The 12,544-nt window shown below is 44.9% G+C and overlaps 1 protein-coding gene across 7 annotated transcripts in view; it reads right to left on the bottom strand.

Moving 5' to 3' along the window:
- Positions 1-9,399: 9,399 nt before the first annotated feature.
- The window catches only part of ydjc (YdjC chitooligosaccharide deacetylase homolog), a 32,813-nt gene continuing 29,668 nt past the window's right edge, over positions 9,400-12,544 (bottom strand). For all 7 annotated transcript variants that reach the window (XM_026187599.1, XM_026187601.1, XM_026187603.1 and 4 more), the window contains one exon: positions 9,400-10,434. In XM_026187599.1, coding sequence (XP_026043384.1) covers positions 10,104-10,434 — 331 coding nt within the window. In that variant the 3' untranslated portion in view covers positions 9,400-10,103. The remainder of the gene's footprint in view (positions 10,435-12,544) is intronic.

The following is a 12,544-nucleotide window of genomic DNA, read 5'->3' as shown; positions in this document are numbered from 1 at the left end:
ATGCATGTATGTGCGACCATCTGTATGTGTGTGTTTGGGGTTGTGTTTCTGTGACCTGCTGCCCACAAAAAGGTCATAAAGGCAGGAAGTTTACTAACCTCATAGGACCTGTCGTCCACACGTGTGGACATCACATTTTGGGTTAATTAGACCAAAATACTAAATTTTGCTCTGCAAGGGCCTGATGTCCACTGACGAGGACGTTATGCTGCTGCTGTTCTATCGAAATTCTAAACACATCCTCATATGTGGCTCTCGTTTTTCTCAGAAACCAAAATCCGGTAAAAAAATAAATAAATCGGGTAATTCTTTGTTTTTACATTCACCAGGTCCCAATCAGCCCAAATATCAAAGAGAAATTAAAAATGCTGCTGTGGAAGAGTTCAGGTCTCAGGAGGCTAAAGAAAACAGAAGCCTCACATAGGATGTGCCTGTAATAAACACTACAGCCTCCCCACCGATCAACAGGCTGCGGACGGCGTCAGAAACAAAAGAATGTCTTTGATCATACAGTTTGAACTAACACAAATTTAACTAACACAATGACAACATTTAACAATTTGACTCCAACAATGGTCAAGTTGGATAAATATATTCAAACCATGACACGGTCCATTCAATGACTCTGGGTATTCAAACAGTGGAGATTTAGTGCAAATGACAATGAACTCAGCATTTCATGGCTAACATGACTTTATTTGGGCCTGAGACTAGTTTTTGTCTCCGTGCAGCAGACGTTATACATGTAAGGATTACTGCTTCTACTACAGGCAGCTCCAGGCTTTGAGATGTCCAGTAAGCAGGTCACAGTCACAATCGATGACCTGAAACTTTGATTGGATGCAAATGAAGGCGTGAAGCTGCCCTCGACAGTGCACCGCCTGCTGCACCTCACCTCTGTGCAGGTGGGGTGGCTGCAGCTCAACGGGCACAGCAGGTCTGCTAACTGGACGGTTGGTGTTTTGATCCCTGGCTGCTCCAGTCTGCAAGCCAACATATTAACCTCGTGTTGTTCTCCGACGCATCAATCAGAGTGTGAATGTTAGAAAGAACTTAAGCACAGTAAAAAGTCATTGAATGGGCGAATGAGGCGCGTTGCAGTAAGGCAGAGAAGAAAAGTGCTGTATAAGAACCAGTCCAGAGTATTATGGGCTCATGTTGGGCCATCAGGCCAGCCTCATGTCTGTTTTTGAGTGACTGATCAGAGACATCCACACAGCGACCTGCTGGAGGTCATTTTGTGCTCCTCCTCTTCTTCCTTACAAATACCAGTCCTGCTGATGGGTTCAGGACCCTTTGCAGGTCTGCCCACCTCTTCCTGAGACTGTGCTTGGGGACACAGTTGGACTTCCTCTACAGCGTCTGTAGGGACATGCTGGTCTTAGCCAAATGTAAAACTTGAAAGCACAGTACTCAGCTTCTTCACTGCTCGGGCTGACAGAGACGGCAATGTGAGCAATGAGGAAAAAGGTGGTGCAGTCCAGAACATGTTCCTGTGACTGTCTCACCTGACAATGAACTGAGCGTTTCACACGTTATTTACTGGGAGAACTCTCGTCTGCTGTATTGATCAGTGTTTACTCATCACCACCAGCTGGTGGAGGCAGCAGCCTTACACTCAGCTGACCTACAGTGTAAACACTCAGAAGTGGGATTCATGTTTGAGCAGACGGAGGGTGTCTGCTCCTCTCCAAGGCCGGCCCGTCGGCCTGCAGTGCTCTGCTGTCAGTGTGCAGAGGAGGTGCTACAACCGGTCTGTGGCTTCCTCGTGTTGGTTTGTGAGCCAGATGCAAAAGAGAGCAAAGTTACACCTTACAAAGAGCTGAAGCCAAACAGTGTTCATGAAAGTGTGTGCTACATCCAGTGTCTGTGCTTGTCATGGTTTATGTTTTCACAGTGAACTCTGCTATCACTCCATCAGTAATGGGGGACATTTAAAAGCTGACGTGTAAACCTACGCACACAGATCAGTATTTAAGGTTTGAATACTGAGAAAACCTTTGCTGGTGCCTAATGCGTCAGGAGTATGGGTTAAGACACACTTTCTTTAAACGCAGCATCTCTGTGGCTAAAAACTGGTCCACCCCAAGGATCGGGTCCCCCGACACAAACAGAGTAGTGTAGTGCATGCTGTTAAGAGCCAGGAGGACTGCTATGAGAATGGTACTCGTGGCCAGGGATGGGTACCGGTTCTGACATAAACGGTAGTAACCAGACCGAAAAGCAGCGCACATTTTGGTGCTTTATTTCGGTGCTTTTTTTTCCTGAGCTGTGATACACTTTGGATTCTAGCCAATCATTTTACGTTTCCGAGGATAGTAGGCGGGGCCAGGTACGTACGTTCTTTTAGAGCAGAGCTACAGGTTTAAAATGTCCAAGGCGAAGCGGTCAAAGTCTGGCTGTACTTCACAGCAAAAGATGCAAACTCAGCAGCAACAAGTGCTTTAAGCTGATACTGTGATACTGTCAAAGGAGGTAACACCTCAAATCTGATGAAACACCTGGCGACACATAGCATTTTTTTTAAAAGCCGAGAAATGCGCCGTATTTGATAGCTTGCTGCGAGACCTCACACCGAGCACATCTACTGCGGGTGTGGTGCCTGTTATCGGACCCGGAGTTAGCAACATCCCCCAAAAACACGAAGAGGAGAGTCCTGGCCCCTAGCCCTGCCAGTGTAGCAGAAATGATGAGGATGATGATGCAGCAGCAGCCGTTCTTCTCTGCGTGAGTAGCTTAATGTTGTTCGTGTGTAATTTACGTTGAGTAGGCTAACCACGTTATTACATTAATGCATGTAAGGTGAACTAGCAAACATCATCATAGCTACATGCGGCTGTCTTCTTGTTTGATGGCAGATACTCCCTTCACCCTGGCCAAAAAGGCTAAAATGACCAAAGAAAAAGTGGAAAACAATTAAAAATGAGAGGTTTTTGGACAAAGTTTGTGTTTTTTCCATTGTTTAAGCACTGCTTCCAGCCAAGAGTGATACCAAATATGCCCCATAGCTGCAGAAAAGGCTAACATTGTTATCTTTTTACAAAAAACCAGCTGAACATGAGAGGTTTTTGGACAAGTTTGTGTTCTCCATTCTTTAAGCACCGGTTTGAGCACCGTTTGAGCACCGGCACCATTTCAAAAGTACCGGTTTGGCACCGGTATCGGATAAAACCTAAACGATACCCATCCCTACTCGTGGCCATTGATCATTGATCAGTGTTGTTAATCAGTGATCATGACTGTTTGCCTATTAATGATCAACAAACTGACCTCACAGCCCTTTGTTCCTTCACTGGGCTGGTTTCAGTCATCGTGCAAATGTCCTGTTTATAAGATTGGAAACCTGCAGTCAGCTGAGACTGAAGACGTCACCTGATGATGATGATGATGAAACGTTTCTCCCACTGGAAACTTCCAGATGAACACAATCAGCCTTTAGGATCAGCTGTCACTCCTTGCTCTGCTCGGGCCCAACAGCCACCAGTCGCTCACACCATGCACTTCCAGTGACTCTGCCAACTATCCAGCAGTATGTGGGCTGTAAAACACAGGACAATACAACTCTGGACACACAGGTGACAGAGCCACGGGGGAGACAGAACAATGCTGTAAGCCCTGATTACATCAGTCCCAGGGTCCTGAGATCTCTGAGGCCCAGCCTTCATCCTTCAGCATCTCTTCAATTCAATTCAATTCAATTCAATTCAATTCAATTTTATTTATATAGCGCCAAATCACAACAAAAGTCGACTCAAGGCGCTTCATAGATACAGAGAAAAAAACCCAACAATCATATGACCCCCTATGAGCAGCACTTTGGCAACAGTGGGAAGGAAAAACTCCCTTTTAACAGGAAGAAACCTCCAGCAGAACCAGGCTCAGGGAGGGGCGGGGCCATCTGCTGTGATTGGTTGGGGTGAGAGAAGGAAGACAGGATAAAGACATGCTGTGGAAGAGAGACAGAGGTTAATAACAGATATGATTCAATGCAGAGAGGTCTGTTAATACATAGTGAGTGAGAAAGGTGACTGGAAAGGAAAAACTCAATGCATCATGGGAATCCCCGGCAGCCTACGTCTATTGCAGCATAACTAAGGGAGGATTCAGGGTCACCTGGTCCAGCCCTAACTATATGCTTTAGCAAAAAGGAAAGTTTGAAGCCTAATCTTGGAAGTAGAGATAGTGTCTGTCTCCTGAATCCAAACTGGAAGCTGGTTCCACAGAAGAGGGGCCTGAAAACTGAAGGCTCTGCCTCCCATTCTACTGTTAAATACTCTCGGAACAACAAGTAGGCCTGCAGAGCGAGAGCGAAGTGCTCTAATAGGGTGATATGGTACTACAAGGTCATTAAGATAAGATGGGGCCTGATTATTTAAGAGCTTGTATGTGAGGAGCAGGATTTTGAATTCTGGATTTAACAGGAAGCCAAAACAGGAGAAATCTGCTCTCTCTTTCTAGTCCCTGTCAGGACTCTTGCTGCAGCATTTTGGATCAGCTGAAGGCTTTTCAGGGAGTTTTTTGGACATCCTGATAATAATGAATTACAGTCGTCCAGCCTGGAAGTAATAAATGCATGAACTAGTTTTTCAGCGTCACTCTGAGACAGGATATTTCTAACTTTAGAGATGTTGCACAAATGGAAGAAAGCAGTCTTACATATTTGTTTAATATGTGCATTGAAGGACATGTCCTGGTCAAAAATGACTCCAAGGTTCCTCACAGTGTTACTGGAGGCCAAGGTAATGCCATCCAGAGTAAGAATCTGGTTAGATACCATATTTCTAAGCTTTTCAGGGCCGAGTACAATAACCTCAGTTTGATCTGAATTAAGAAGCAGAAAGTTAGCGGCCATCCAGGTCTTTATGTCTTTAAGACATTCCTGCAGTTTAACTCATTGGTGTGTGTTATCTGGCTTCATGGACAGATAGAGCTGGGTGTCATCTGCATAGCAGTGTAAATGTATGCTATGTCTTCTAATGATGCTGCCTAAGGGAAGCATGTATAATGTAAACAGAATTGGTCCTAGCACTGAACCCTGTGGAACTCCATAATTAACCTCAGTGTGTGAAGAGGACTCTCCATTTACATGCACAAACTGGAGTCTATTAGATAGATATGATACAAACCACTGCAGCACAGTACCTGTAATACCTACAGCGTGTTCTAATCGCTCTAATAGGATATTATGGTCGACAGTATCGAACGCTGCACTGAGGTCTAGCAGGACAAGCACAGAGATGAGTCCACTGTCAGAGGCCATAAGATCATTTCTAACCTTCACTAAAGCTGTTTCTGTGCTGTGATGAGCTCTGAAACCTGACTGAAACTCTTCAAATAAACCTCTGCAGATGATCTGCAACCTGAGACTCCAGCAGCAGAAGTTGTCGAACTATGGAAGACATCATGTTTAGTTCCAATACTAAAGAAAGACAGATCAGACTGGTTCTCATGTCATGAAGGTGCTTGGAGCGGTTCTTGCCCAGTTTAGCCTGCAGGTGAAACCTCTTCAGTTTACTCACCAGTCTTTTGTGGGGGTGGATGATGCTTTCATCTACCTGTTGTTCCAGCATTCTCACTCTCAGGTGGAAGGTGGCATTGTAAGAATCATGTTTTTTATTTTTACAGTGCTTTTAATACCATCCAACCCCTTTTGCAGAGTGGAAAGCTGGTCAGGATGTCAGCACTTCTACTGTCTCCTGGATCGCTGTCTGTCTGGCTGGTGGGTAGCCTGTGTGTTGTGGTGGTCAGTAATACTGGGGCACTACAGTGCTATCACCATTCCTATTTACCTTGTACACCTCAGATTTCCAGTATAACAATGAAACGTGAGTCCTCTGATGACACTGCAGTGGTTGGGTGTGATAGTCACGTAGAGCTGGAGCTAAGTGTCAGAGTGGAAAGACGGTGCAAACCATCTGTACCCTCGATCATTATGGGAGATGTCAGATCTCTCCCCAGTAAGATCGAGGAATTGGCGGCGCTGACCAGACTCCAGGAGCACCGGAAGGTTAGCACGATGTGCTACATAGAGTCGTGGCTAACACACCTCACTCCAGACTGTCACGTGACTGTTCTGGGATTTCACCTGGTGAGAGCGGATCAGGACGCGAAGGAGACCGGCAAGAGGAAAGGTGGGGGGATTGTGATGTGTGTGAACGAGAGGTGGTGTAAATCGGGGCACATCAGTGTTGAGGAGCAGCACTTTACTCGTGATGTGGAGCTTTTAGCGGTTAGCATCCGACCATATTACCTGCCGCGGGAGCTCTCGCAAGTCATCGCGATAACCGTGTACATCTCGCCAGCGGCAGCAGCATGTGAGACAACCCACGCGGTAGTGTCCCAGCTGCACACGTCACACCTCCAGTGGCGTGTCTAGAAAATTTTTGTTTGGGGGGCCAGGTAGGGGCACAGATTTGGAGAAGGGTGGCAGATGTAATTGGCAGATAATGTTAAAAAATATTCTACCAACTGAATCAGAATCAGAATACTTTATTAATCCCGAAGGAAATTAGGGTTACAGCAGGCAGCACGCTAATGGCGCATGCGCACTTACAAACCTTCTGACCAACTTTACACAAACATCACATTGGGCAGACATGTCAGAAGGTAGGCTGATAGGAAAAAAACAACGAAAATACACTACATGAGGTGAGAGGAGGAGAAAAAAACTCCACTCAGACTGAGCTCCTAGTGGGAGAACAGTTTGATAACAGAAAAAACACCTCAGCACAAAAGCACATGACTATCAACACACCACAGAAACACGAGACAAGCAACAGGGGCGGGTAAAGGGTGAGAGAGAGCCGGTGTAGACAGCGCATCCGGTCCTGCAGCATGTCTGTGCTGGTCCAGTTGACTGCCATCTTCCCCGGTAGGGCAAAAGCATCGAAGGCGTTTGGAAAGGGAGGGGGGATGAGTGTGTACATATCAGTGTAAGTGTGTGTGTGTGTCCAGAGTTCAGCTGAGACAGTGTCCTTCGCCCTGCCAGCCTAAGTAAACAGTCTTCCAGCCAACCCAGGTGGCCTTGCATGGGATGGGAAGAACAGTCATAACACAGTCGTTATCAGGGAGTGATTGTTCGGCTCCAGCCTTGGGCCTGCAGCTGGCGCCGTGATGGGGGTCCGCAATTTTGATATTGATTTTGTAAATTTCCATGCGAGCAGCCCAGGAGAATTTTCAGGCTGCTCTTTAACACTCTGACGCTGGTCTCTCAATCTCCCGTTGGAGAGTCGCGAGCCTCCCCATGATGGTATCAAACTTCTGTTCCGTGGTGTTGTCATTCTTTTGATTCTGAGACCTCACAGCTGCAGTGATCCGTTCCGCGATGTCTTCCAACTGTCACTCAAGGGTGTCATTCTGAGCAGGCCTCTCTCTGATGTATCCCCTCATACGCTCAATGGTGTTGTTTTGAGCCTTCACAGCAGCTGCAAGCGTCTCCAAGGTGTTGACCATATTACGTTCGTTGTGAGAGGTCGCGCCTCGTCCCGTCGCTTCGATTCCAGCGGGCAGCCTTGGGGGGGTTTGAACAGCTGGTTCCGCTCTCTTATTTCTCCGATAAACCAGGGCTAAGCCAACGCCGATCAGCAAGAACAACCGTTCACCATAATTCAATAACCCTATAAACCTAATAACCAAATGTGCTTTTAACTCTTCTTAGAATGAGATTTTAACCACTACGGTGCAAAGTTTTTAGATACTGCGTTGATAAAGTACAAGAGATACAATCAGTCAGTGTTTACTCAGCATTCAAGGACAGCAATATTTGCATAGTATTTTTACTGACATATAGTGCACATATGTTTTGGGCAAAAACATTTTTGAATATTAAAATACGAACATTTGTAACATACAATTGACAAATTAGCCAATGTAAAACTTTATCTGCCTGTTAAAAAAAGAAGATAATCTTCTCACAAACTGGTGTTTGATTTTGAAACAGGAAAAAAGTGGAGAAACAACTGAAAAGACTAACATTTGAATAAAACCTGAAAGCAAGTAAATACTTTCTATGCTGCCTTATGGTAAACTTTGGTAATATTGATAAAGAACAACACTGGCTGATGATGAAATACAGTCAGCTGGCATGGTGACACTGCCAGTATTAACCTGCAGGGCTGGACTGGGACAAAAAAATCGGGCATTTTGACTACAGACCGGCCCACCAGGTATTAAAGCCATAAAGCCTTTGAATGAAAACAAACGCTGCTGTAGGCTGTGGCACTTGGCCAGAGGTGGCGCTGGTTGATTCGAGTCCATGTTAGTGCACAAAGTAAACTGCACGCTTTAGTTGTGAAGCAAAAACACTGAAATCGGGGAAATAAAACGTAGGAGGGGAACGATAACGACGACAAGAGCATCCCGATCGTTGACTCTTGCTGTCCTGTGAACAACATCGGCTTCTGGGTGGCAAATGTTTGGAATCATGTATGATTTTCGTTCCACTTCTCACGTGTGCACCACTTTGTGTTGGTCTTTCACGTGGAAGTCCAACACAATTGATTCATGTTTGTGGCTGTAATGTGACAAAATGTGGGAAAGTTCAAGGGGGCACAATACTTTTGCAAAGCACTGTAAGAAGAGCATGAGCAGACTACTTTCTAAGGAAGCTCAGACCCTATAATGTGTGCAGGAGGATGTTGGGAGGTCTTCTACCAGTCTGTGGTAGTGAGTACCAACGATGCCAGTGCCAGAGGTCCCAGCAGGATCAACAAACTAACCCACGAGTTATACTTGATATATAAAATATAAGTCATGAAAATAAAGATTCATAGATGAAACACAAAAGTCAAAGTGCACTTTTCCCACTGACAACATCCAGATGAGCAGAATCAACTTTTACTTACCTGGATGATTGAAACAGATTTTGTCTTGATGTCTGCTCAGAGTGCAGCGATGTCCTGTGTGAAGGGGCCTTCAGTCGCTTGTATTTATGCCCACTGTTAAGAGGCAGGAAGCCACTGCAGTATTCTCCTGAGCGACAGCTGTGTCACTCAGACGTACGTGCTGGTAAGAGGAAGGAGTCACGTTCTTTCCACAAACTCAACTTTTCAAACAGTTCCAACACTGTGTGTCAGTACGTCTCTGAGCTTCTGTGCAGGATTATCATTAAAACTGTAGTAAACACTGGCACCATCGCACACTCACGCCTCTAATCCAGCTGTGACGGCCGCGCACAGCGTGCCACCTTACAAAATCAAGAGGTGCACAGCTGACCGACGCAACACAAACACTGTGTTCCAGTCCCAAACAGCTTTAAATCCATCACGGACAGCAAACTCACCTGTTCACCTGCAGAGTCATGCACCCTCTAAATAACACAGTTAGTATAAACAGGAGATTTCATCATCAGTTGATTTTTAACATGGCAAACAACCCTGACAAAAAACAGCCAAAACAGACAAACACAGCATCTGTTTTTATTTAGATTTCGTGCAGCTTCCCACAGATGGATGCAGAAAGTCAAAAACTGGCACTTTAAGATAATTAAGGCATTTGTTGTTGGTGATCAGGTTTACGCTGCAAGTGGTTTGAAAGAAAGAACAAAGAAAAAAAAGTTCACCATCATTTATTCCCCAGGGCTGTTCAGTTCTGATGTTTGATGACAGCAGACAGAAAACGGTTTCAACATGAAAATATGAGCTTTGAAATACAAAGAACATATCTATAAAGACTACTGAAGCTCTCTGTAGTTCCACACATCCAGACCTGAGATAGTTCAAAAGTGTCCCTGCTCAGCAGGTGGAAACCAGGGCCATGAACACACATACAGCTCCTTTATTCTATAATGAGCCAGACTGAAAACTACCAAACATACTTATGATGAGAGCTCTGAACATATGTTGCTGATTATTTTAGTAAAATGATTCATTAGTTTAAAACAGTGTTGCAGTGAACACTGTGGCTTCATTAGACATTTCTACACAGTGTATCATGTGCTGCTCTGACAGCCATCCTCAGGCTAGACTCAGAGCCGGTCATGGACAGTTCCACTCATTAAAGGCTGCTACGAGCTAATTTGATCAGTCTCAGTTTGTAGGGCAGCATAAAGTCGTGTTACTACAAACATCAGTGGTAACTGAGCAACATTTGGAAGCTGAGGGCAGTCACAGGTCTCTGAAGGCACAGAGCTGCACTCTCTCTTGGCAATAGAGAGCCAGCACAGATGGATCTTTGAGAACACTCAGCTCGTGCTGCCTGTCAGCAGACTGGGAGAAGTCGTCGGGGCCCTCTCCACAGCCTCCCTCCTTGGGGTGACTGGGGTACCCCGGGTGGACCATGAGCTCAGCTGTGACCACAGGCTGATGTGAACCCTGCACAGAGCTGGAGGTAGAGGATGAAGGGTTTGCAGCCAAGGCGTAGCTGAGGGCCCTGTGCAGGCTTGGGATGGACATGTTCTGCCCCATGGTGGTCAGTCCCAGGTACACATCTGGCCACCTGTGGAGGAGGAAAATTGTTACGATTCATGTTTCTCATATGTGCAACATCAGAAACTCTCTACAAACTCTCTTGTCCTCCAATTGTCCAGTTTCCTTTATTTAAAGACACTCTCCACACTCTGCCCAGCAGCTCTTTGGAAACTCTAATGAGACACTTAAGCTTGTCACAACATCTTAGCAAAGATACTGAAGTTTTTTGCTAAAGGCAGCTAGTCCTTTACTACGTTTCAGCGTTATGTGTAGAAACTCTGGTTCATCACTGTGTCCTGAGTCAGGTGTCTTTCCTGTGCTTGAGTCACAGGTCAGTGTTGAGTAGCTTCCTCTGAAAACAAGCATCACACTGAACAAATGAGTGAAATGCTGCCAGTGTTCAGAGAAAGACTTCAGACAGTCTGGAGCCAAATATAAAATCTAAGAAAGTGTGGTGAGTTTGGACAGCACTGTGAAACACCACCAGTGACACTTAAGCTTGATGCTTAAACTCAAAGTAACTGTAGAGCTGACTGGGCTCATCTGCACAGACAACAGGACAAAGAGCAGCCAGCAGCCAGCTTTGATGAAGCCTGGAGAATTATTTCTGAGGACTACTTAAAGAAAACACGAGCGCCCCACAGAGTCCGGCTGTGATGGAGAATAGAGGTGGTCACACCAAATACTGACTTTCAGGTCAGAGTTGTGTGAACTCTGGTTTTGCCTTAGGTGTGTTTTTCATGTATGCTCACAAATTTGTTTAATTGCTGCATTTATTTCCTGTTTTTGTAGCAAACTAAGTAAATCTGTCTTTGTTCTAATACAGTAATGTGCAAAAGTCTTGAGCTGTGCCATCGTTTATCTAACAGACATGGAGCCAAAGTCCAGCCCTGCTGCTTCCACAGGACTTCAGAGGGAAGCGTGTGCTGGTAACACATGCACCATATAAACTGATCATCAATAAGTATGAACGCTTCTATAAAAGCAGAAGCTTTTGCAGGTTTGCAGTCAGGTGTGTGGGCAAAGACAGCAGCACGGAGCTGAAAGATCATGAATCACTGCTGCTTATCTTTTCTGCACAGAAGCCACCTCGACAAAGATCATCCCAGGACTGGACGTCACTGCAAAAACACTCCGACTCTACAGCTCTACACGTTCATGCAAGAACAGCAGCATGGGTCAGGTTTGCAAAAACCACAATGTGCTCTGGAAAGCAGTGCTGTGCAGGTCCATACTGGAACCCACTCAGCAGAGTCATGTGTGGGGCTAGTTCAGCTCCAGGAACTTAAAACTACAGAGGCCCATTTGTTCAAACTGCAGAGCCTTTAAAGTTTATTATGCAGAGTAGGTCTCCTTTAAATATACAGCGAACATGAAGCTTTAGAAAATAAAAGTACAACTCGCAATATTTCATAGATGAATAAACAATAGCGTGTGTAAAATGTTTCTCAGCATTATTATTGTTTTCAGTTACATTTGTTTTTATGGTACTTGAATATTTTGAAATGCTGGTAATGACTTTTTTAGGATTTCTGTTTCCTGTGTGATAATTCTGGACAATTAAACAATAAGACCGAGAAGTTTCATGTCGTGTGTTCATCATGAAGGTGCAGTTTAAAAGTGTCAGTGTGGGATCAGACAGGGGTGTGTTTCTACTGGAGGGTACACAGACGCTTCAAGCTAGCACGGTGGCGTCTGTTGGCCTCTCCGTGTTGAGGTGCACTCTCAAACGCTGCGTCTGCATCCGGTTTATTCAGTTTAAACCTCGATAAGGACTCGATCACATTTATGTCCTGACATGTAAAACCTTAGAGATGACCAGTGTTGAGAAGGTTACTTTTGAAATGTATTCCACTACAGATTACAGATTACATGCCCCAAAATGTATTTTGTAACATATTCTATTATGTTACTCAATGAGAGTAACTATTCTGAATACTTTGGATTACTTAATATATTATCATGCTTTTTACAGCTACATGAATGTCCTATTGCTGTGTGATTTATTACTATTACTGCAGGTTACTCTCCACACCAACACCAGCTAGATGTTTAAATCTTAATATAAATGCGTAACAGTAGGTGGACATTAGGTAAAGCTGCACTTTTTGCAGTGACCTCGTGTAGAAAACTATCCC

The sequence above is a fragment of the Astatotilapia calliptera genome, chromosome 12, assembly GCF_900246225.1.
Source record: "Astatotilapia calliptera chromosome 12, fAstCal1.2, whole genome shotgun sequence".
NCBI classification, from domain to species: domain Eukaryota; kingdom Metazoa; phylum Chordata; class Actinopteri; order Cichliformes; family Cichlidae; genus Astatotilapia; species Astatotilapia calliptera.
The sequence above is the reverse complement of the archived record's forward strand: the minus strand, read 5'-3'. Positions and strand labels throughout refer to the sequence as shown.